The sequence below is a fragment of the Canis aureus genome, chromosome X (assembly GCF_053574225.1).
Source record: "Canis aureus isolate CA01 chromosome X, VMU_Caureus_v.1.0, whole genome shotgun sequence".
Classification (NCBI taxonomy): Eukaryota; Metazoa; Chordata; class Mammalia; order Carnivora; family Canidae; genus Canis; species Canis aureus.
In genome coordinates, this window is record NC_135649.1 from 54,078,622 (window position 1) to 54,105,955 (window position 27,334).

Genomic DNA, 27,334 nt, shown 5'->3' on the forward strand with positions numbered 1-27,334 from the left:
AAATTTATTATTTAAAAAATAAAATAAAATAAAATAAAATAAATCACATTTATGAATCCACAAGCAAATCTTTTAGAAAAACATAACACATTTAAAGAGGAAAGAGGTAATATTCTCATTAACATTAGAATATTCAAACCACAAAATAGAAATGTTGTAAAAAGTTTTAAAGCACTGTAAATACTCTACACAAATTGAAAAATTTAGAAACTACCAACAATCATTTTTGCCTACGGCTACAATTATTAAAAAAAAAAAAAAGAAAGAAAAGAAAAGGGCAGGTGGGCAACCCCAGTGGCCCAGCGGTTTAGCTCCACCTTCAGCCCGGGGTGTGATCCTGGAGACTGGGCTCTCTGCACGGGGCCTGCTTCTCCCTCTCCCTGTGTCTCTGCCCCTCTCTCTCTCTGTGTCTGTCATGAATAAATAAATTTAAAAATCTTAAAAAAAAAAAAAAAAAGGCAGGTACATGTCTGAAAGCAAATGGGAAAAGTAGCATAGGAAGATACCAAAGAAGTAAGAAGTAAGGTGGGAATCATATCATATAGGCCCTTACAGGCTATTATAAGCTTCTGTATACCAATGAAATGGGAACCCTGGGACAGATTTGATAAGCCAACTGATATGACATTGTTCAGGATTTAAGTAGATAATATTTCTGTGTTAAAATATGCTGTAGAGGGTCATGGTGAAGCATGGAGATCAATTAAGAGTTGCAATAGTCCTATAGTCCTATCACTACTATGGGAGCCCAGGTGAGATTTCAACTAGTGTGGGACCAACAAAGGTAAGAAGAAATGGTCAGTTATTCCAAGTACTTTACTTTGAAGGAAGAATACATGGGTTACAAAATGAATTGCAGATAAAAAAAAAAAAGTAGTCAAAGACCATTCCAAAGATTTTGGACATATGGATATGCCATCAGCTAAGAAGTGGAATACAGTGGGAGGAGCAGGTTTGGAGGGGAATATCAGCAGTTCAGTTTTGAATATGCTCCTTTGTTTAATTCTACCCATCATCCAAGGTGAGATGTTGATTTTGAAGTTTAATATGTGAGTCTAAAGTTCAGACATGAGGACTAACTTTGGAGATAAATTTGAGAACTGTGAGTACACAAGTGGAACTTAAAAGCACAGTACTAGTTGTAATTACCAAAGAAGATAATATTAAAAGAGAGGAAAAGATGTCCAAGCACTGATCCCTGGGTCTCTACTTTAAAGATTGAGAACATGAAAAGGAATCAGCAAAGAAGATTGAAAAGAAGCACCAAAGAAGCAGGGGGAAAACCAAATCAATGTTGGGGGTAAGGGAAGGGGGAAGCATTTCAAATTGGAGAAAATGATCAACTGTATCAAATGTTACTGCTAGGTCAATTAATATGTTGTATCTCTGGGGGTACCAGGGTGGCTCAGTGGTTGAGCATCTGCCTTTGGCTCAGGGCATGATCCCGGGGTCATGGGATTGAGTCCTGCCTTGGCCTCGTGTGGGGAATCTGCTTCTCCCTCTGCCTATGTCTCTACCTCTCTCTATCTCTCATGAATAAAATAAAATCTTTTAAAAATGTGTTATCTCTGTGGTAAGGCTGTCACTGATATCTTCTATTCTTTTCTCAATCCCAGTGAGTATCCTTATGATCGTTGCTTTATTTTTTTTAAGATTTTATCTATTTATTCATGAGAGACACAGAAAGAGAGAGAGGGGGGCAGAGACATAGGCAGAGGGAGAAGCAGGCTCCCATGCAGGGAGCACAACGTGGGACTCGATCCTGGAACTCTGTTCAACTGCTGAGCCATCCAGGCATCCCATGATCATTGCTTTAAATTCTTCATTAGTCATGTTACTTCTTTCTGTTTCACTTAAATTTGTAGCTGAGGTCTTATCTTGTTCATTCCTTTGGGATAAATTCCTTTGTCTCTGCATTTTCTCTAAGCCTCTCTCCTCTGTGTATTAGAAAAGTCAGTCATATCTCCTGCTCCTGAAAGTAACTGCCTTATGAAGAAAAGGTCATGTAGTGTCCAAGGCCTGGAGCTTCAGGGAGTGTCTCTGCTGTGTGCTGCATGTGCCCTGCTATTGTGTTTGAGTTGCTCTATCCTTCAGGCCAGTGTTCTGCAGAGCCTCTCCTTGCTTACTGTGGCCAGTGTTTGGACTCTGGCCTGAATGTGGGGAGTTTAACCAGGTGTGCTCTGGTCTGCTTATGAAATGAGGCTTGTCACCACCTCCACTGGAACTGAGGCCCTGTAAAACTCCCTGGTCAGGAGATGTGGTGAGGTCAGGGATTTATGTTGGTCTTCTGAGGTGAGGCCCACCATGCTGGTCCTGTAGCAAGCCTGAGAAGGGTAGTTCCAATAATGCACAGAGGGGTGGGGCTTGGTGTAAGTAAATTATGCAGCCAGTGTTGGTGCTCTGCTGCTTCCAGCAATTGGATCACTTTTTATGGTGTTATGTGTGGGGGAGGGGAATGGCTCCAGCCAGCTCCGTTGTTCTCAGAGAGGTGTCTCAGTGAATGCAACCTCTCAGGGGCAAACTCAGAGGATAGCAAATAATCCCCACGTGTTCCAGGTGCTCTTCCGATCACTGTTTCCATGCCCTCTGTCCCTGGGTTGTTTGCCTACCTTCTCTTCAAGAGCAGGTCAGTGCCCTCAGGACTCTCTATCCAGCCAAGTTTGCTGACCTTCAAAACTCCAGGCTTTAATCCCTGCTGGTTCAGGAACTCATGAAATTCAGCCCCTCTTATCTTCCAAGCCAATGGCTTTGAAGAAACATTCTTCATGTGCTTCCCCCTAAGTGCTTTTCTTTCTTTCCTTTCCCTTTCTTTTTTCTTTCCTCTTTCTTTCTTCCTCTCTTTCCTTCTTTCCTTCTCTCTGCCTGCCTGTCTTTCTCTCTGCTTCTCCAGACCAGAATTCCCTCCCTTCTTTAGTAGCTTTGATTTAGTTTTCCCCTAAAGCATGTCTCTGCACTTCCTATCTTCTTGGATATGGCCTCTTCTCTCCCTTTAGTTCTAGAGTTTGTTCTCTCAGTCTTCAGGTCAATTTCTGAGGTATTTAGAATGATTTGATAGTTATCCACTTCTGTTTCTGCGACAAGTTGAGCCTAGGGTCCTCCTACTCCACTGCCATCTTCCTTCTCTTTCCAGGCACTGTTTCTCGTCCATTTTGCTTTTTAATTTTTTACCCTCTGTCTTCCCAACTCTATTTCATATACCCAATAAGATAGCTTGTGTTGTTTTCAGCAAAGTAAACTTTGACCTGTTTTATTTCACAGAAATGCAAACTAGTTAAAAAAACTCATTTAAAAAAAATGAATTCAATGTCCCAAAGACTACAAAATACTAGAGAACACAAATAAATAAGTAAGAGAGCTCCTGCTTTCTGGAGTCCATTGTAAAAGTAATAGTCAGGTTTGGATGTTTTTCAAAAACCAGATACTTCTGAAAATAGTTCTGTTTTATCAACAGGTTTCTGTTCTCTCCTTTACGTGATATAAACACCGTCTATACAAACACATCTACTTAAAATCCCATGCTACTCTGGGCACATACATTTTAAAATTACAACAAAAGTAGGGGTTTAACTTACCATCATTTTTTCAAAAAGATCCAGTACTTCTTTTTCTGACAAATTCAAAGATCGTTCATCATATAATGGTTGAGCTGCTGGAAACTCACTCATTGCAACTTGAGAATCAATAGGATGTTGAATAAGAGGTTTTTCTTTTTTGACTGTAGATTTTCTAAAACTTGTAATTCGGTCACGCTACAAAGAAAAAAATAAGAAACTCTAAGAGAGAAACCCAGAATCACAAATATGAAGTACTGAAACATAAAAATAGCACTTAGTATAATATATATCATTATTGTCTTTTGACAGACTCTTACTTTAAGCAACAAGCTCCAGTTAGAGATTGTACAACTTTGAAAATTTATAGTAGTTTTTCAATCCTGGAAGTCTAAAGTGTGAAAGTATTCCTCAAAAGTAAACCTTAGTCTTTTATTATTTCTATTTACATAGTAAGTAGGTAAAAAAGAAAAAAAGTCCTGCATTAAAGTCATGTGGTTGTTTAAGAGAGAATATGGCTTTGGCAGCAAATTTGAACTATGAGAAATAAAGAAAGTAAATAAAAAGAACCCTAATATTTAATTCTAAGGGGGAAATTAGAGTAATGTTTCCCTCTTCAAAGTGCCAAAAACTGTGACAAGTATCTATGGATACTTTGTCAGCATAGTGTTCGAGTATAATGATGAAGAACACCAACTCTGAAGCCAGACTGCCTGGGTTTGAACCTGTCATTTACTACCTGAGGAATCCTATGCAAATTATGTGTACTGTTTCCTAATCTCTAAAACATGGATAACAAGGGGAGACTGGCTCAGTTGGTTAAGTGTCTGACTCTTGATTTTGGCTCAGGTCATGATCTAGGGGTCATGAGATCAAGCCCCACATAGGGCTCCATGCTCAGTGGGCCGTCTGCTTGAGATTATTCTTTCTCTCTCTAAAATAAATAAATAAAATATTTAAAATACAGATAACAAGTTAATATATGTTAAATAAATAAATAATATTACCTATACCACAAAGTTATTCTGAGATTTAAATAAGTTGATCTGTTTAGTGCACTCAGCTGCTATTTATCATTATTACTTCCCTTACTTTTTTTCCCTAACATTTGGGGATAACAAGACATCACCTTTTCTGCTTAATGGCAATGTTAACATACATAGAAATATCTTCTTCCTACAAATACTATTATGAAGAACCTGATGTTTTATGGATATTGACTCTAAAACTGATTCCATGTACAATCTCTAATAATTAGCTTGCTATTTCATATAAAGTGTACTAATGACTCCAGGTACATGTAAACAGCCCAATCTGTTTTAAACCACAAAACATCACACCTCAAAAATCAGTAATGATTTCTGTTAGAAAGCACATGCATACCATCAAATCATGTTAAACAAGCAAACATGTTAGATGTGAGGACAGTAATCTTCATTGCCATGTTACTGAGTCCTTACAAATTATTTCAAAAATACAAAATGCATCACAGAAGTTACTACAGCAACTTATAAAAATTTCTGTTGGTTCCATCCCCCCAATTAAAAGAACATACTTTTCATTTTGATTCAAAGAACATTTTTTTAATAAAATGTTATACTTTGACAGAAATATGAGCAGTTTTATGTAGCTTATTTAGGATTACAAAAATTATTTCAGTACATGGTATCTTACAAAAAGATTATATAAACCATTGTGTTTTAGAGCTGGAAAGTAATCTGAAAAATCATCTAGACTAATTCTCTCATTTCACAGAAAAAGTGACTTGCTAAATTTATTAAGTCCCTGGTTCCTATACCAATGTTTACATTAAGATTCATTTTTTTCAAATTATCTTGAACTATATTCCAATTTTCTTTTGACTCCTTGAGGAAAATTACATTCGTATGTAGTAGATACATACTATACTATATGTATGTAGATACTATACATATCTACTACATAGATATGTAGTATATTTTCAAACAAGTCAAGAAAAAATATTAAGTAATCCCAAATAGGCTAGAGTATATATCCAACAATCAAATTTCACTAAAAAATATGGTGGACATAAAAGCATTTAAGTATGGAATCGACCATTAACTCAATATATCTCTGCTCCTGTCCCTTCATGACACTTTTGCAGTGTTAGCTTTTTACAGACTAGCATTATTTACAGATATACTTGATCTTCCACTATGCCCTTCATTTCTATCTAGAAAACTGGTTTTTTTCAGCTATCTCTTAATAAGAAAATGAAGTCAAGCTATATGCTTTTACCTCCTTAAATCACTAATAATTTTTACATTATTTGTAATTTCACAAAGAAAAAATTGACACTGTTTAAAATACTATATTTTAAGTTTAGCTATAAAAGGGCACACTTAAATGTTAAACCCATAACTTTTAAGTTTTATGATAGCCTCAGGTCAAAACATGTAAGAATTTTAAATTTAATAGCACTTACCTAACATAATAAACTTGGCTTCCTTTCTATTTTAAAATAATTTCCCCCAGTATTGCTATTAATCTTTTACTTAATCACAGTTTATTTGGCTATCAAAAAAGAAAAAAAAATCTGTATTTTCTAGAGTTAGCTTTATAGACATACAAAAAAATATTCTGGTTAAGGTATGTATCAGGATAATATCAAAATTTTATCGAGCTCTCATATAATTCTTTACTTTGATATCCAAAAAGAGAAAAGTCACGCTCTTGACAAATCTTCTATTTTACTGTACTTTGTAAACATCTAGATATTTTATATCTTACATACATCAATGCTTTAATGTCCACCCACTTTAGTAAAAAAGCAACATGCATAAATAACATAACAACATGCTACTAAGACCACCTTACCACATCATCTGCCAAAGTTTTTATTTGAATGTTCTATTAAAACCAAAAGGAAAAAAAAAAAAAGAAAACCTGTCAGATAAAAGAAATTCATAGATCAAACAAATTAATAATTTAATTATACCCATTTATTTTATTAATCATAACTAATCAAAAACAATTCGCAAGTTTAAATAAATAACCACATACATTCTTTACAAAAGGAAAAAAAACTCTTTAAGGAGATTAAAAATGAAGACTTGGATGGGGGTGTCTATTTGTTTAAAGATGACTAGCAAAGTCCCAAAGTTAAATTTGGATCAGGCATCATTACCATAGTGCTCAAACATGAGAAAAGATATATCAAAGTCATAAGCCCTTTCAAGTTTTTTCAAAATCTTAGAATGAGTCATGTTTTTTAAAAAACTAAATTTTAAAATAGAATAGGAAAAATGTTACATTTAATAGTAATGAAATAAAATGAAATAGCTGAGTCTAGAATTCAGTTAACATCTTATAGATAATTAAAGAACATATTTATAAATATTCTAGATCAAACTGAATTAACTGATTCTGTTAATATATGTCCATTTCTCAAAAATTCCAACACTTGTTTTTTGCCTGTGGTTCTCTATTTCTAATACTGAGAAACACTTCAAATGGTGTATCCTAGTTAATAAAATACAGTACTTAAAAACTACCACACAACAAAATGGGCACCATTATTTGAGGAATTAGACTACAGCAATACAAAAGTAATAAGGCAATTTACGGTAAAGCAAAATGATAATTAATAATTTAGTAAAATTCCATGATTCAGAAGATAATTCAAGATCTTACAATAACATATGATCAGCATGAAAGGCAGCTATTATAAGTATGTTGAAATGCTACTTAAAAATTATGATTAGGAAGGAAAAAGATTTGTTTAAAAATGACCTCTTAAGAATTGAAATTAATCTTTCTGCCATATCCTATACATTTATGTCTTCCAAAAGAAGCTGAATTATGTGCATCAACTTGGTCAAGCATGCTCACATCCCTTTTTACTAAGAAAAATGTGGTCATACCACTGGTAAGGAGAATTAATTATGAGTTCTAAGTAAATGAAAAGGATTTGGTCTCAGGATCTCATGAAATTGTCTCAAATATCATCAATCAAATGCTGTTAAGGATCATCCTCCTCTGGATCAGTTGGAACAAATACACTATTATATGTATAGTTCTTTTTCTACTTTCAATCCATTGATTCCCTCAGGGACCTACACTTCTACATTTTTGTACTATGCCTTCATCACACTCCAATCAAATTTTATTGCCTATGGGAAAAAAAAAGAAGGAGGAATATTTATAACAGAACTGAAGCCGTTTTAAGAGAGATTAATTCACTGTAAGACCATCTCTATATATTTCTTCATAAGTTTCCTACTGAGTTAAAATCTTTATGCATAAAGGCAAGCTTCATGATTGCCAGTAATGTAATTTCAGAGTGAGAAATGTCAAATTTTCAACTACCATGCCACCATCTGGATATGTACCTGTCCACCTGTGGTATTAGTAGGCAGATTATACAGTTGTTCAAGCAATTATTTCTTTTCTTTCTATCTTTTGGGGATATAAACTCAAAATTAAAGACACATCAGTATCTTCAAAGTGAAAATATAAATTAAGGGAAAACACAATGTGATTTGGTCAATTTATCTAACTTAAGGTACAAATATATTTGGAATGGTTTGAATTTATATTTCAATTGAATGTATGGTGACAGTTTGATCATGGGGGACAGAAACAAGAAAAAAGTTATTGTTAGTAATATTTCCACCTTGTCTTATAGGAAGAAACTTGAGTTTTCTTCTCTCACCCTACTCTCTTTTTTATGTAATCAACTTTTTTGTCCATACTTAATTACACAGTATGGAGTTAGAGACTATTAAAGTTGGATGGAATTTATAATAATCTGGTCAAAACCTCTCAGTTTACAAATAATGAAACTGAAACTTGAAGAGGCTAAATGACCTGCCCAAGGATCACAGATCTATCTGGTTATGACTACATACTAACTCTCAGTCAACATATAAACTTTTCAGTTATTATAATCAAGATCTAGGATACTAGGATTGAATTACTGAATTGAAACAGTTCGTGGTAAACTCAAGTTCACAGATAATCCATTGAAGTAACTGCCTTTTCCCATCATTAACCAGGAAGTCAAGTATCTTACCAAAGAGAATTCCTCTGGCACCCAAAGTCCTTCCCCAACACATTTCACATGTAATCTACAGAACTCACATGTGGCTGATTGGTTATAATTCACATAAATTGTATATGCAAATGAATTCTTAAATTTTACCTTCCTAATTACTCCTTAATATTGCCAAAATTCTAAGAGTCAGACCACTTCCCTAAGCTTTCAAGGAGGATGGCAGGAGGAAAAATGAGTATACAATTAATAACCCAGTGGAAACACAACATGAGCACAAAGAGGTAAAGATACTGTTTCAGAGGGTCAGGACAAACTCTCAAAAAGGAGTATAATATTATGTTAATGGTACTATCTATATTCCATTTATCCAGGCTTAAGACTTTCATGTTACTCCTTCATTCCCTATAGCCAAGCAGTTGTCAAGTCCCACAATATATGTTCTATAATTTCTTCTTCATTCTCACACAAACTATCTCTTTTTAGATTCTAATCCCTGGAAACAGCTATCTAATAATTACCTCTGTTTCCATTCTCTCCTCATTGCCAAAGTAATCTTAAAGGGAAGATTCAGTTCAAGCCATCATCACCTCTTACCTAGATTTCTGTAATAACATCCTAGCCTGTCTCCCTGCTTCCATCTTTACCATACTAGTTAACTTTGAACATATCAAAGTGATAGTGGTAAAACCAAATGTGATAGTGTCACTCCTTTGCTCAAAACTTTCCAACAGCTCTCTACTTTATGAAGCATAAGTCAAAATCCTTCCAGCACCCTACAAAGCCCTCCTGATCTGTACTCTCTCCAGATCCCTCTGACCTCATCTCCTACTACTGTCCCTTTAATTCCCTCACCTACAGTCACAGTGACGACTTCACTGTTCTTCAGTAATGCAATGCAGTCAGTCACATGCACTAGCTCTTCCCTCTGACAGCAATGCCCTTTTCCATTTCCATAATTCTATATCCATTACTCCATAATCCCTCCTTTTGGAGTTTTTTGTTCAGTGAGACCCAGTCTGTCCAGCCTATTTAAATGGAAACATGGAGGTTGAAAGATGGCAGTGGAGTAGAGGACCCTAGGCTTGCCTTATCCAATGAATATAACTAGATAACTATCAAATCATCTTAATACCCCAGAAACTGACTGGGGTATTAAATGAAAACTGATAGAACAAACTCCACAACTAAAGAAAGAGAAAAGACCACATCAAAGAAGGTAGGAAGGGCAGAGCCACAGTTTGGGAGAAAAACAGATCTTAGCCTCTGCAGTGGGGAGGGAGCCAGAGAAAGGGAAGAGACATACTTACACACAGGGGAGCACATGGATAAAAGAAATCACTCTAACAACTGCCTTGGAAAGTGAGAGGAGCTGAATTTCAATTTGGAGACTTCTGACAAGCAGCACAGTTTAAAGCCTGGAGTTTTAAAGGTCAGTGGGCTTAGCTGAGCTAGACCCCGAGGGCATTAGGGCAGCTCCTGGAGAAAAGGCAAGCAAAAGACATGCAGACATACAACATGGAAAAAGGAATCTGAAGAACAACTAGGGTACATGGTGGGGAGGTTACATGCTCATTTCAGAACACATCCCAGAGAGGAAGAGTTTATACAGAGAACTTCCAGAAACAAAGAAACTGTCAGGTGCCATTTCCCTCAACTGCCTCTCTTCCTAAGGACAGGGCAACCTACGGGAACCAACACAGTGTTAACACTCACTACCTAACTTACGCCAACCTGCCCAGGACATACTGGTAGAACCGCACTTCTGGAAATGTCAGTGTCACTTGCCTGAGCAGCAGGACTTTGAGCCTCCTAACCTAGAAGGCTAGTCCAACCCCTGCTCACATTGCATCTCCTGACTTGAAAGATTTGCTGAGTCTCAGTTTTGGCAGCAGTGCAACAAGAAGATCAGAACACACCTAGTCAAAATGGGCCATATTCAGTCCGGGAACAAAATACTGCCACAACAAGGCAAAGACAACCTCTACAGACAACTGGCCTGAAAGAAAAACTGGCCAGCACAAAATAGCACAGCACATGTAGCAAGCACTACATATAAAGACTTCTTCTTTATAATGCCATTACCCACAAGAACAGGAGACATAACTGACTTTCCTAACACAGAGAAATAAACAGAGACTTAAACTCAGAAGACAGAGAAATTTATACCATATGAAAGAACAGTACAAGATGACAGCCAGAGATCTAGGTGAAACAGATATAAGTAACCCACCTGATGTAGTATTTAAAGCAATGATCATAAGGATACTCACTTGGCTTGAGTAAATAATGGAAGACATGAGTTAGACCTATAACAGAGATGAGGAATAACAGCAGAGATAAAGGACATACATGAACTGAGAAACATGCTTTCTGGAAAGAACAGGCTAGAAAAAGTGGAGGGAGAAATTAATGACCTAGAAAGCAGAGAAATGAAAAATAACCAAGTTGCATAAAAGGGAGACAAAAGAATTGTGTAAAATGAGAACAGAGTGCTGCCCTCAAACATAACATTTATACTATAGGAGTCCCATAAGGAGAAGAAAAGAGTAAAGGGGGTAGAAAATTTATTAGAAGAAACAAAACTGAAAACTTCCCTAATCTAGGGAGGGAAACAGGTATCCAGATTCAGGAGGCAGAGTGAAATCCCATCAAAATCAACAAAAGCAGACCCACACCAAGACATATTGTATTTAAGTTGGCAAAATATAATGATAAAGAAGAAAATTTAAAAGCAGCAAGACAGGGACGCCTGGGTGGCTCAGCAGTTCTGTGCCTGCTTTGGCCCAGGGTGTGATCCTGGATTCCCAGGATCGAGTCCCACATCGGGCTCCCTGCATGGAGCCTGCTTCTCCTTCTGCCTGTGTCTCTGCCTCTCTCTCTCTCTGTGTCTCTCATGAATAAATAAATAAATTTTTTTAAAAAGCAGCAAGACAAAAGAACACAGTAATATACAAATGAAACCCCACAAAGGTAGCAGAAGATTTTTCATCAGGACCTTGGCAAAACAGAAGGGAGTGGAATGACATATTTCAAGTGCCAAATGGAAAAAATAGGCAGCCAAGAATACTCTATCCAGTCAGGATATCATTCAGAATAGAAGGAGAAATAGTTTCCTAGACAGACAAAAACTAAAGGAGTTCATGACCACTAAACCAACCCTATAAAAAATATTAAAGTATACACTGTGGAAAGGGGAAACTAAAATCAGTAAACCATGAAAAAGTGAAAGACAAGGATCAGAGAAAATATTAAGAAACAATCACAAAGTAATAAAATGGTAATAAATACATACATATAAATAATTACTTTGAATATAAATGGACTAAATGCTCCAATCAAAACACATAGGATCTCAGCATGGATAAAAACACAAGACTCATCTCTATGCTGCCTACAGGACATGCATTCTGCCTACAGGACATGGATAAAAACACAAGACCCATCTCTATGCTGCCTACAGGACATGTCTTAGACAAGACACCTGCAGATTGAAAGTGAGGGGACAGAGAAACATCTATCATGCAAAAAGATGCCAAACAAAAGCCAGAGTACCAACATTTATATTAGACAAAGCAGACTTTAAAATAAAGACTAACAAGAGACAAAGAACAATAGACAATAATAAAAGGAACAATACCAGAAGACATAACTGTTATAAAAATTTATGCACCCAATGCAGAAGCATCCAAATACACAAAGCAGGTATAAACACAAACATAAAAGAATCAATCAATAATGATAAAATAATACTAGGGCATTTAAATACTCCACTTACATCAATGGACAGGTCATCTAAACAAAAAATCAACAAGGAAATGGTATTTTGAAACACATGGATCAAACTGATATATTTAGAACATTTCATCCTACAATGATAAATACACATGCTTTTCAAGCGTACATGCAACATTCTCCATGATAGGTAACATATAGGCCACAAAACAAACATCAACAAATTCAAGACTGAAGTCATATCATGTATCTTTTCTGACCACAATGCTTTGAAACTAGAAGTCATCCACAAGAAGAAATCTAGAAAGCCACAAATACGTGGAGCTTAAACAACATGCTACTGAACAATGAATGGGTCAACCAGGAAATAAAAGAAGAAATTAAAACACACATGAAAACAAAGGAAAATGAAAACACAAAGATCCAAAATCTTTGAGATGTAGCCAAAATGGTTCAGGACAGAAGTTGTTAGCAATATTCCCCTACCTCAAAAAGCATGAAAACTCTCAACCGCCTTACACCTGAAAGACCTAGAAAAAGAACAACAAACAAAACCTAAAACCAGCACAAGGGAAAAAATAATGAAGATTAAAGTTGAAATAAGTTATAAAGAAACATTAAAAAAAAAAATAGAACAGATCAATGAAACCAGGAGCTGGTTCATTGCAAAAATAAATTGACAAACTTTCAGCCAGACTTATCAGGAAAAACAGAGAAAGGACTCAAATAATTAAAATCACTAATGAAAGAGAAGAAATGACAAACAAAAGCACAGAAATAGTTATAAGAAAATATGAAAAACAGTATACATAAAAATTGGACAACCTAGTAAAAATGGATAAATTGCTAGAACCATATAAACTAATAAAGGTGAAATAGAAAGAAATTCAAAATTTGAACAGACCTATTACCAGCAATGAAATTGTATCAGTAATAAAAACCTTGCAACAAGCAAAAGTCCAGAACCAGATGGCTCAACAGGTGAATTTTACCAAACATTTAATGAAGAGTTAATACCTATTCAGAGTTCATACTGATTCACTGATTCAAATTATTCTAAAAAAAATAGAAGAGAAAGGAAAACTTATGAATTCATTCTGTGCAGCCAGAATTACCCTGATACCAAAACCAAATAAAGATACCACCAAAAAAAGAGAACTTCAGGCCAATATTCCTAATGAACACAGATGCAAAAATCCACAAAAAAATACTAGCACAGTGAACCTAACAATACATTAGAAAAATCATCACCACGACCAAGTAGGATTTATTCCCAGGTCGTTCAATATTCAAATTCACCAATGCAATGTGTCACATCAATGAAAGAAAGGATAAAAACCATATGATCATTTCAATAGATGCAGAAAAAGCATTTGAAAAAATGTAATATCCAGTCAGATAAAAACTCTCAACAAAGTAGGTTTGAAGGGAACATACCTCAACATAATAAAGGCCATCCATGAAAAACCCACAGCTAACATCATACTCAAAGGGGGAAAACAGAGCTCTTCCTCAAAGGTCCATAACAAAACAAGGAAGTTCTCTTACCACTTTTGTTAAATATAGCACTACAGATCCTAGCCACAGAAATCAGAGAAGAAAAAGAAAAAAAAGTCATCCAAAATGGCAAGGAAAAATTAAAACCTTCACTATTTGCAGATGTCATGATACAATATATAGAAAACCCACCAAAAAAACACAAAAAACCCTGCTCCAGTAAAAAATACTAGAACTGATAAATGAATTTAGTATGAATTTAGGATATAAAAATCAATGTATAGAAGTCTGCTGCATTTATATACACTGAAGATGAAGCAGCAGAATTAAGAAAATAATCCCATTTACAATTCCATCAAAAATAACAAAATACATAGAGATGAACTTAACCAAAGGGGTGTACAACCTGTACTCTGAAAACTATAAAATGCTCGTGGAAAAAATTCAAGGTAATGCAAAGAAATGGAAAGACATTCCAAGTTCATGGAGTGGAACAACAACTATTGGTAAAATATCTATACTACCCAAAGCAATGTAAATATTTAATGAATCCTTATGAAATACCAACAGCATTTTTCACAGAACTGAGACAAAGAATCCTAACATTTGTAGGGAACCACAAAGAACCCCAAATAACCAAAGCAATCTTGAAAGAGAAAAAAATTGGAAGTACCACAATTTTAGACTTCAACTTATATTACTAACCTATAGTAATATAAACAGTACATTATTCTTTGAAATTTCCAAGTTTCACTATTAAATGTTGAGGTGTTGAATGGTTTCAATTGATTTTTGGGGGATCCTCTCTGTCTGTTGGATCTGAATGCATGTTTCCTCCCCAGGTTTTGGAAGTTATCAGCTATGACTTGTTCAAATATACTTTGTGGTCCACTCTCTCTCTCTCTCTCTCTCAGCCTCTTGTGGAGTCCCAATTAGATGTATATTCTTCCTTTTCAAGCTATCATTTATTTCCCTAAGTCTTTCTTCATGGCCTCTTGTTTTTCTCTTTTATCCTCAGCTTCCTTCCTTGACATCAACTTGTCTTCCATGTCACTCTTTCTTCCACCTCATTAACCCTAGCAGTTAGAACATCCTGTTTGGATTGCATCTCATTTAATCTATTTTTAATTTTGGCCTGTTTGCATCTCAATTCTGCAGTAATGAAGTCTCTAGAGTCCTTTATGCTTTTTTTCCATAGCCACCAGTAGCTTTATAAGTGTACTCCTGAACTGACTTTCTGACATTGTATTTAAATCCAAATCTGTAACTCTGTGGCAGAAAGTCTTGTTTCTGGTTCCTTCTTTTGTGGTGAATTCTTCCTTCTAGTCATTTTGTCCAGTGCAGAGTGACTTTATGAGCAGATTGAGTCAAAAATATCAGCTCCAACCTAAGTAAAATGTACCCTAGACGATTCTGAAGTCACTGACCAGAAAATAAAAGAAAAAGAATAGATCAAATAAAACAAAAGGACCACTAAAGTGAAAAACAAATATTAAAACAAAATACTAAGAATAAAAAACCAAATAAAAAAAAGAAAGAAGGAAAGGAGGAGTGGTGGTGAGGAAGTGGTGGGAGGAGAGGATACAGTCTCCCCAAGGGGACTTAGAGGGTGACCCTCTTGGTTCTGAGTGTGTTTTGTTCTGTATGTGAGAAGATGCTCAATCCCAAATTTACATAAATCAGCAATACTTAGGTAAAGACTCAACCTTGACCACAAAAACATAAACAAAATAAAAGAGAGGGGCAGTGGGATGGAAGAGAGGATATAATCTCACAGAATGAACCAATACGGTGTACCACTTGGTTCTGTTTGTATTTTGGATGTGTGATACAAGGTAATAACTTCCACCATTGTAAAACTAAACAAGTCAGAAAAAACAAAATACAAATACCCATACCTTGTATATCTACCAAAAATAATTTGAATATTTTGAAGGGACTACAGAAGTCAAAAATATATCAAAGACATGTAATTGTAGAAATATGAAAGTCAAAAAGAAAAAAGCTTAAAAATGAAGTGTTGGTAAAATATTGTAGTTCAGGTGAGAAAAGAAAAAGGTATTGGAAATTTTTAGTCTGATATAAAAATTAGTTCTTTTTTTTTAATTTTTATTTATTTATGATAGTCACAGAGAGAGAGAGGCAGAGACACAGGCAGAGGGAGAAGCAGGCTCCATGCACCGGGAGCCCGATGTGGGATTCGATCCCGGGTCTCCAGGATCGTGCCCTGGGCCAAAGGCAGGCACTAAACCGCTGCACCACCCAGGGATCCCATAAAAACTAGTTCTAATGGAAGAGGGGGAAAAAAAAAAAAAAAGAAGGACCCTCTAGTTCTATATACTATTCTCCATCACTTCTGGAGTTTTCCAGTGTTTCTTGTTCAGTAAACTTGCTTTTCCCTTGTTCTTCCAGCAGTTCTTCTTGGGGAGGAGTCTGCATGCTGATTCCACATGTCTGTGCCTGGACGGAGAATCCTGGCCCCTTGCCAGGTGCTGGGATCAGTATGAGCTGTTTATCCTGTGAGGCCTTTTTTCCTTAGAGGGCCCACCTCTCCCAACCACAAAGTGAAACAAAGACGGGCCAAAAAATGGTGGCAGCCAGATTTGCAGCTCAGGAGTCAACCTCCCCACGAGTAACTAATCACAGTCTCCCAGTCCACAGTGGCCTAAATGTTCCTCAAAACAAGGCAAGTGCACTCATCTGCACAGCTTGCGGGGCACCCATTGGCTAGAGAGTTCTCGCTTTCTTGTGCCCTCCCCGCTTCCGCCTGTCCCAGGGGGGGACACAGGATAGCCAGCTTTGTCCACTTGGGAGTCCTGGGATCTGGTGCCCTGCACCATTGGAACCAGGCTCCTGCAAACCACGTGTCCCAATTGGAACCATGTACAGTCACCACCTTCCTTTGCCAGACTCTAGTGCAAAGGCCACTCTGGAGCCGGTCCACCTAATCGAATGGCTTCTCCCAAATGCCCAGAGGCCTGCAGCGCTCTAGCCCTATGCGGATATTGGACCGCGGTTTGCAGTGAAATCCCCCCCCCCGTTGCCCCTCTTTTATACTGACTCCAGGAATCTTGAGGCTTCACTGCCACTTCTGCAATTCTGAATGATTTCCCTGCTAAGCAATTTTCGGTCAGGGAAAACACCAGCACGGATTTTTAAGGTTTCCAAGGCTGGCCTCATGCCCTGGAGGCTTCACTGCTCCACTTTAGCCTGCTAGTTGTGGTTCCCCTCCCCCACTTCATTTTTTTTTTTAATTTTTTTCACCTCCCTACATTGTTAGAAGGGAAAACTTTTCTCTCTGTAGCATTCCAGCTGTTCTCTCTTTAAATCTGAGGCCAAATTCATAGGTGTTCAGGATATTTTGAATGTTATCTAGGTTTGTGGGACCAGATGAGTTGAGGACTCCTACTCTTCTGCCATCTTGCCGCCTCCCTCTAAACTAAACTTTAAACATATTCTTAAATGTTTTTATTAAAAAACATTTTCATCTATACTTGTGGTGAGCATAACATAATAAATAAACCAAATCACTATGTTGTACACTTGAATCTAATGAAACATTGTGTGTCAACTATACTCAATTAAAAAAATTTTTCAAGATTTATTATCCTAAAATTTTTTTCATTCATAATGATGTTCTTTAGGGACAAGCTCTCAAATTTTATCTGAATGTAATTTATATAAGTACATCCATCTCTCTCTCTCTCATATAGCATGAAAGCAGACAGTATAATTTTTACCCCTGTGTACAAACTGTAGAGCTATCAAGAAAAAATGACCAAAAAAAAAAAAAAAAAACCTTTATTAGACTCACATCCCTGAATAAAAAGCACTAATTAAAGTTATTTTATAAGCTTTTATTGTGCAAATCGAATAATAATAATCATTAGGATGAGGGCATATTACATCAATAAGTATATTGACCATATATTTCCATTAAAAACAAATCTGGAAAAGCAATAAGCTTGCAGTTAGTAAAGCAATTCGATTATTAAACCTCATTTGTACCCAGTTATATTAAATACAATTTAGTACAGTATTATGAGTATTGTATAATTATAAAAGTATCACTCCAGAGTCTCACCCCCTTAAGAGAAAGGGTGGATTTACTTATAAATCTGAATGCTAAAGTTTTTATTGAAATTCAAGAGTCATTGTTGCAAGAAAATTGTTTTAATTTTCTCAATCAGGCAGAAATTAAAGACAGCAATATATAAAGATTCAACTCTTGTGGCTGTTACATGGTAATACAATGTTGTATAAACATTATACAATTACTCTAGCACAGAAATTGGACAATTAAACTGTATATAATTCAAAAGTCTCACCACCAACTAAAGAACTTAGTCACACAATTTGGCTATTTTCTTCTCTTTTAAATAAATAAGTTGCAGGGCACCTAGGTGGTTCAGTCAGGTAAGCATCTGCCTTTGGCTCAGGTCATGATTCTGGAGTACCAGGATCAAGCCCTGCATCTGGCTCCTCACTCAGTGGGGAGGCTGCTTCTCTCTCTGACCCTCCCTCCTCTCATCCTCTCACTCTCTCTCTCTCTCAAATAAATAAATAAATAAGTTGACCATTGCAATAAAAATGGTCAGTTATTTACCCAGCTTTAAGTTTCTTGCTAAGAACAGCAATATGAGAAAGAAAACTATGTTCGGTTCAATTGAATGAATATTTGAGCATCTACTATGCACCTGTTCAGCACTGAGTACTAAGAATATAAACAAGATAAACATTCATTATTCCTTTATGGAGAATGCAGTTTAGTTGAAGATGAGATTAATAAAAGATCACAATAGAGAAATTCTGAGAACTCTAACAGGGTAACACCCTGAAATAACTCGATATACTTTTTATATTAGTAGGGCCCTTAAGTAACGTCATCTATATCAAACACTGATCCAGAGTTTGAAATCTCTGAACAAAATTTCTGCCCAGTATCTATTCAGATCAGTGGCAGTAACAGAAGAAAGCACTCTTCAAAGGCTTAACTTTCAACTTTTCAGATCCTGTACTCACTCTAAACTTTATAAACCAGCAAAATAAATCAAGGAAATTCAAGGCCATTTAATAACCTATTTTTTTTAAGTTTATTTATTTATGATAGCCACACAGAGAGAGAGAGAGAGGGGCAGAGACATAGGCAGAGAGAGAAGCAGGCTCCATGCACCGAGAGCCCGACGTGGGATTCGATCCCGGGTCTCCAGGATCGTGCCCTGGGCCAAAGGCAGGCGCTAAACCACTGCGCCACCCAGGGATCCCCTAATAACCTATTTTTTAAAAGATTTTATTTATGTATTCATGAGAGACAGACGGGGGGGTGGGGCAGAGACACAGGCAAAGGGAGATGCAGGCTCCTAGCAGGGAGCCTGATGTGGGACTTGATCCTGGATCCTGGGATCCGGCCCTGAGCCGAAGGCAAACACTCAACCACTGAGCCACCCAGGCACCCCATTTAATAACCTATTAACAAAGATGAACATTGGGTTCAAGCATTCAAATACTTGATTGTAAAGATTTTTTGGAGGGGAACCTGGGTGGCTCAGTTGGTTGAAATTCTAACTCTTCATTTCAACTCAGGTAATGATCTCAAAGTCCAGAGACCCTGTCCTATGTCAGGCTCCACGCTCAGTACAGGGTCCACTTGTCCCTCTCCCTCTGTTCCTCCCCCTGCATTGTCTGTCTGTCTTTCTCTCATAAATAAAAAATCTTTTAAAAATTTTTTTTTAGTTTAGTACCTCTCAGTTGTGTTTATTTTACCAAGAAAGCTAAATGTATTCCGATTTTTATAACTGAGATCAATGTAGAAGTTTAATTCTAAGAAGACAGGAGGAAAGCAAACTTTGTCATTCAAAATCACTGATTACTGCTTCTATTTAAAAGTAATCCAAAATATAATTTCAACTCCTAACACTAAGCATCATTTTCAGACATATACATGTCATCTTAGGCATTGTAGTCTTCCATCATCATTAGCATTTAGAACACATGAGAGATCATTTGGCAGTATACTAGATTTAAAGGGGATTTAAAGAGCCATGGTCTTGCACTTGAAGGGCAAAAGTCTAGTAGTGGAGATAAAAAGGTTACAGGCATTAAGCTCCTAATCTCTACCTTACTTTGCTGTTGTTAGCATCTCAAATTGTCCATTACATCATTTCAATAAAGCCTTACTTTTATATTTTTTTAACCATAGGGACATCATCTCAGAAGTACTGTCAAATCAAAAGCCTCAAATTTTAACCCACCAAAGTTCTTGCCTATTACAAAAAAATATATTTTTTTTTTAATTTTATTTGTTCATGAGAGACACAGAGAGACAGAGAGAGAGAGAGAGAGAGGAGAGAGAGAGAGGCAGAGACACAGGCAGAGGGAGAAGCAGGCTCCATGCAGGGAGCCTGACATGGGACTTGATCCCGGGTCTCCAGGATCATGCCCTGGGGCTGAAGGCTGTGCTAAACCACTGAGGCCCCGGGGCTGCCCAAGTTCTTGGCTATTACAAAACAAAATTCTTTACACAACTCTTTATGACAAAAAAAAAAAAAATTTCCTTTTGGGACTTTCTTCTCAAGATGCTCTTTTAATTTATAATGAACAAAATGTGTATGTACCAGAAATCAAACAGGACATTGCAGTATAGGGCTTCAGTTTATTCCATTAAGAGACCACGTTACTTCACTGGATAAATTTCATAAATCTGTCATAACAAAATAAGCTCAGTCTTAAGCTTTTTTGTCAGGAACTTCAATCTTTAACTGCCAAGAGGAGTTACTATGATATAGGAATCCAGCAGTCTCTTCTTTCTAACAATCAAACTCAGTTTCAGGACTAAGGATGAAGCAATGAGGAAATGTTTATTTGCCACTTAGGTCTTTAAAAAAAAAAAATCACACTAATGAATTGGAGGAAATCATTTAGTATTTGAATTAATCAGAAAGAACTGCAGAAATAATCCACGTTTCTAAAAGTCATAACTTTTTCTGCAGGTACAGAAATAACATTTATTTGCTTTGTACAAAACTATTTCAAATGGGAAAATTATTTGGATATGAAAGTTCATCTTTTAGTCTATGAATAAAAAGGAACATAAATGTAAGCTAGTTTTACACAAATACAAATATTTTAAAACAGCATACTCATACGTAATAGATACTCTGAGATCAAAGAGTTAGCCAAGTGGGGATCACCATTTAATAAAGAAAGTTTTACCTTCACTGTTTTAAAAAAAGAGAAATGTTTCAACCAAGCATTAATATGTCTGAGTACCCATCATATGCCCAGAAATTTATGGCACATACAAGTTTAAGATATGGTTCTGTCCTTAAGTCTTCTATAGTCTAATTCGAGTGAAATCTAACCACATATAAACAAATACTTAAACTATGAGATTCTGAGGTATGTCACACACCTCTCCTCCCTAGGCATTATCACATGTCCTATCTTATTATCTTCACAGCATTAACCAATACATGAAATTATCTTGTACACTTATTTATTTACTTATTCGTGTCCTAGTTTCTAATAAACAAATTCCCTAACAGCCAAGACCTTAATTTAACTGTCTAATTCATTTTGGGATCTCTAACACTTAGAATACTAGCTGGCATGTAATATCTGCTCAAATATTTGGTGAATAAATTAAGTACAATAGGAAGTCAGAGAAGAAATACATAAATATACCTTAAGAAATTTTTAAAAACTGTGCCCTACTTGTTAGGTAGGATTTGAATAGCCAGAAAGAGGGGACAAGAAGGAAGTTAGGTAGAAGTAGCAGCATGAACATCTTATTTTACTTAGGCAAACAGCCTTATAAAACAAAGGGTTCACAATGAAGGTACTAAATTTTGAACATGTAGGGTGGGGACAGGTTAGAGATAATCTTGAAAGCTACAGGGAGTAGTTTAGACTTAAGTCTCACAGCTACTGAGAGTTCTTATGATTTTCTGATTCAGAGACAGACATGGAGATGGTGGTATTTTAGGAATATGCCTTCAGGTGGTACAAGTCCACAATCTCTTATCTGAAACCCTTGAAGCCAGATATGTTTTGGAATTTAGAGCAAAATTTTAGAAAGGAATATGGTATGTGTTCCATATATTACAAAATACACCCAGTAGGATCTAATGTAGCACCCTAAATAAAATACATTCAGGTTAACAGTGAAACAGGAATATTCCACAAAACAAGATAAATAGACAAAGATTATATATAGCTTCAAGTAGGGTCAGGTTTCTGTTTTCAGAGCTTTCAGATTTTAGAATTTCAGAGAAGGGTTGTAAACTGTAATATTCAGGATAGATTGGAGGAAGAATCAAAGGCTAAAAAAGTAGCTTGCAGAAATCAGCAAGTTTGGTCTATTCTATCCAAATACTATCTCCCATTTAATGAGCATTTACTATGTTCCAGGTACTATGCTAAGAGCTTTACATGCATTGCCTCATTTAAATCTTCACAGCCTAAAAAAATAAAAATAAAAATAAAAATCCTCACAGCAATCTGATTATATAGGAATTTATCATCCTATTTTATAGGCCAGGAAATCAAGTTTTACAGTCATTAAGTCATTTGCCTAAAGTCACAAAGATAATAAATTACACAGTTAGGATTAGTATTTAGATCTGAGTAGAACCCAACCTCTAAAACCTCTACCTACATTCTGAAGTCAGTCTGTAAGAGTCATCAGTATAACAATACTAGTTAGAGCTCAAGTTCTTTCTCAACCTTGGCCTTTCCACGTATACTTTGCTTAGAGCACTCACCCTATACCCCCTCCTTCACCTAGCCATCTCCAACCTACTCTGAGATTAGGCTACAGTTGGTCCTGTGATAGTCTCCCATCGTCTCTAACTTCTCCTTTTGTAACACATTCCAATTACCAAATTACAATTCTTTAACGATCTCAGTCTTCCTTGTTATATTGCACACTCAATGTAGTAAGGACTAGGTCCTTCCTGGTCTCAACTGTGTTCTCAGTTTTGTGTACTATTTGCACAGTTAGCACTCAAACCTGTCATGACTGATTGAATTGGAGAGGGGCGGAGAGAGACAGAGGAGGTGGTAAGAGCTTAGACTAGGATGGTAGCAACAGAAATAGAGAAGGCAGTTACTATATATAATTTTGTTTAAAATTATGTTTGTTATTGAAGCAATGTACCCAGACATATGATTGTTATTTGTACTAAATAGAATAATTTAATATCTATTGTTGTGATTACCATCTTTGTAACACACAAATAACCTCTAAATGGGTATGATTATTACTCTGGAAATACCTCACCTCACAATGACTTGCCACGTATCTATCTCAAGTAGCTTTTATAAATAACCACATGATTTAGTTTTCTGATGTAGCTACAAAAGTAATATGACAAAACAAAGTGATTCATACCTTTAAAGACTCAAGAGTATAAATCACTCAAAACTGAAAATTATTCCTGAGTTGTAAATAAGGTATCATTGTAGCACATTTATAATAGGAAAAGATGAATAAAAATCAACAAATGATTTCAGTTAATTTTACTATTAATACTGTTAACTGATATTCTTGAATTTGCAAATAATTCCCAATTCAGGGAAGGGCTGGAGTCTAAAAGTTCATTTGTATAGCAGTTATTTAGCTCCTGAACCATATGTTGCCAAAGATACAACCAATAAAAATGGTTTCCAAAGTGAAAGTAGACAACCATCTCCCCAGGGAAAACAAAAGAGCTTATTTGAACTAATATAGGAAGGACTTATTTAAATAACTAAATATTGGGGAGCCTGGGTGGCTCAGTCAATTAAGCAACCAAATCTTAATTTCAGCTCAGGTCATGATCTCAGGGTCATGAGATCAAGCCCTGCATAACCCTTCATGCTGGATGTGGAGCCTGCTTGGGATTCTCCTCTCCTCCACTGCCCCTACCCCGTAAAAATTAAAATAAAATAAATGAATATTATAACAAATATTTAACACTGAAAAACTTAAGCAAAACATGATAACAGTAGGCAAAAATGACTTAAAATTTCCAAAAAATTAAAAAGGATCTTTGAATTTAAGATCAACAAAAACTTATTAAATTTTGTAACCTTCATTTTTTTCCCCCATTTGCTTCAGATGCTATGCTGAGTAGTGGTAACTGTAATGTTTAAAAATTCTGTACCATAGTGGTGCCTAGGCAGATCAGTCGGTTAAGTTTCTCCTTTCAGTTCAGGTCATGATCTCACAGCCCTGGGATGAAGGCCCAATTCTGAGTCCAAGTCAGAGTCCCACTCCCTGCTCAGCAGGGTGTCTGCTTCTCCTTCTGCCTCCCTCCTGCCCCCGGCTCATGCATACTTTTTCTCTATCTGTCAAATAAATAAAATCTTTTCTTTTGATTCTGTCCCATAGTTTTCTTTAGTTTTTTTTACTTAGTTTTAATTTGAATAAAGGATTCCATCTGAATATAGTGACAAAGTATGTCAAAGTAAAATAATGAACACAATATAGAAAAATTTCACAACGTTTTATAAACACTATCATAGTGAATTAACAGGCAGTTTTAAATTTTTTACCTTTTTATGATTTTAGACAAAGTGACAATTGTATCAGTTTTTTCACAACATTCTCTCCATGTATTTGAATTACTAAGGTGGAGTAAGAACAGCAAATACATAAGGAACTACACTTAGCCCTTAAAGGCCTATACGTGGCGAGTAATCACTATATCAGTTATAATACAAAAAAGATGAAGTTTTTGTCCCTTTACCTAAACAATTACAGGCAACTCAAGAACATAATGGCCATTACACATGTACAAGCCACAACAGATGACTCAAACTTTCCTTTTCTTTTTTAATTATAAAATCACAATTTTCAGTGAAAAGATTTTGATGTAGAAGAAATGCTTTATTTCCCCTTTCATCTGAGTTTAAGACAACAGTAGTCTCCGATTCATTAATATATAAAAAATATGTTGCATAAATTTGGAAAATTTTAAGGTTATTTATTAACTTCTATAATTCTTGGACTTTGCTCACACCAGCAAAGGCTTCTGACCAACAAAATCAAGTAAGTTCTTTCATGGGGGTTCTTGAAAACCAATGAGAGGTACATATACATCGCTGCACATCTTAAACTTGCCAATAACGCTCAAGAGTATTATGAAATGTGATCTTTGATAAAACAGAGAAAGTCAAACTTAATAGGGCAAAACTAAGAAGTTCTTAATTTGGGACGCCTCCATGGCTGAGTGGTTGAGCATCTGCCTTCAGCTCAGGCTGTGATCCCGGGATCCTGGGATCGAGTCCCGCATCGGGTACCCTACAGGGAGCCTGCTTCTCACTCTGCCTATGTCTGTACCTCTCTCTGTGTCTCTCATGAATAAATAAGTAAAATCTTTTTTTAAAAGTAGTCCAGATTTACATAATAGCATTTGTTAAAATTTCTATTTTCCTCATTGCTGAAGAATTTGGTTTTATAACAGTTGAGCCAATTAGGGCTTAGGAAAGTCAAAAACCATTACTATGAATAGACAGATTTATAACCAGTAGCTCATTGAAATACAAATATAGATGTGCTTAAACATTTATAGAATTATCTTTACTGTGCTGTCATGAGTTCTGGTCCCCAAAATTAATGAGCTAGCACCAGAATCATAGCCAAGCTTTTTACAAAATGCCTAAACTGAGTTCTCTTCAAGTAGCATTCTATTTGGTAATAACATTAGTTTTTTTAAAAATTACTTATTTAATGTTCATAATCAATACTATTGAAGTTTCAAGGCACATAGCCCTAATGCAACACACAAAATTAAATTATCCTACTATATTTTTCTAAAGACAAAGTTCTCAAAAATGGTTGAATTCCCAAGTCAGCTTACCTCATATTTAATCAATAGTACACCTTTAGATTAGCACTATTAGTAGTATTCTAACTGCATCCTCCTTTAAAACATTTTCCATAGAAAATGTACATTGTAACTTAGGATATCAAAAACCTGGTTTTTCTTTTCTACAGGTAGAGCTGGCTATATTAGCAATGGTATAAAGGAAAGCATAAGAGGAAAAAAAAGAAGGCATAAGAGAAACAGTATACCACTTATTTCAGTACAAGGGTTCAGAGATTAACACAGAGGAAATCAAGGTCCAAAGACATCTTAACTGGGAAAAAGAGAGCAATTTACCCATTTAAAAAAATGTCGTGGGATTTAAATATTTTCATAAAGACTGCTTCTAGAGTACTTACATTGAATATATTCAAGATTTTAAATATAAATTTGATCAACCAAGTTGAAAAGTCCTTCCATTGTCAAGTATTTATTGAGTTCTGAATACCTCAAATTTCACAAACTATACACAAGTATCTTCCTAGTTGAATTTTTGAAATAGTGACCATTTATTTCAGGAAGGTTTTAGAATGAGCTCTTCAGTCTCCACAAATAACATAATATACTAAGAGGGGCATTTTCTTTTACATGAAATGCAGAATGAGAATATGTAAGCCTAAAGCCTCAGGGACCAAACATGAACATGTAACCCACAGATACCAAAGGGATGGCAGTTTTCAAATTCAAAATAAAGGGGAGGTGGGGCAAGATGGAGGAAGAGTAGGGTCCCCAAGTCACCTGTACCCACCAACTTACCTGTATAACTTTCAAATCATCCTGAAAACCTATGAATTTGGTCTGAGATTTAAAGAGAAAACACCTGGAATGCTACAGTGAGAAGAGTATGCATTTCTGTCATGGTAGGAAGATGGAAAAAAATAAATAAAAAAGCATCCAAGGGGGAGGGGCCCCCGCAAGGAGCCAGGCTAAGGCAACCTGGCAAGTGACCCGAGGACAGGAAAACCCAGTCCCAGAGAAGCAGGAGCTTACCAATTGCCCCTCCCCCAGAAGACCAGCTGGAAGGACAAGGGAAGAGCAAGTTATTGACCAAATAGCACTGGAAACTTCCAGGGAAAGTCGAGGGATTTACAGTATATAGAATCAGAAGATACTCCCCCTTGTTTTCTGTTTGCCCCCCCCCCCTTGTCACTCTTTTTCTCCTTTTTCCAGTAAAACTTATTTTGGCCACTCAGCATGGAGCAAAATGACTAGAAGGAAAAACTCACCACAAAAGAAAGAATCAGAAACAGTCTTCTCTCCGACAAAGTTACAGAATTGGGATTACAATTCAGTGTCAGAAGGCCAATTCAGAAGCACAATTATAAAGCTACTGGCGGCTCTAGAAAAAAGCATAAAGGATTCAAGAGATTTCATGACTGCAGGACTTAGATCTAATCAGGCAGAAATTAAACATCAATTAAATGAGATGCAATCCAAACTGGAGATCCTAATGACGACGGTTAAAGAGGTAGAAGAATGAGTGAGTGACACAGAAGACAAGTTGATGGCAAGGAAGGAAACTGAGGAAAAAAGAGAAAAACAATTAAAAGATCCTGAGGATAGGTTAAGGGAAATAAATGACAGCCTCAGAAGGAAAAAATCTACATTTAATTGGGGTTTCTGAGGGTGCCAAAAGAGACAGAGGTCCAGAAAGTGTATCTGAACAAATCATAGCTGAGAACTTCCCT

General features: G+C 36.1%; 1 protein-coding gene across 6 annotated transcripts in view; it reads right to left on the bottom strand.

The window, feature by feature from the left end:
• The window catches only part of DIAPH2 (diaphanous related formin 2), a 1,055,757-nt gene that overhangs the window by 979,290 nt on the left and 49,133 nt on the right, over positions 1–27,334 (bottom strand). For 5 of the 6 annotated variants that reach the window (XM_077888175.1, XM_077888173.1, XM_077888178.1 and 2 more), the window contains exons 2-3: positions 6,390–6,422; positions 3,573–3,749 (exon numbers count right to left, since the gene is read on the bottom strand). In XM_077888175.1, the coding sequence (XP_077744301.1) occupies positions 3,573–3,749; positions 6,390–6,422 (210 nt within the window). The remainder of the gene's footprint in view (positions 1–3,572; positions 3,750–6,389; positions 6,423–27,334) is intronic. The other variant, XM_077888176.1, reaches the window with a different exon arrangement.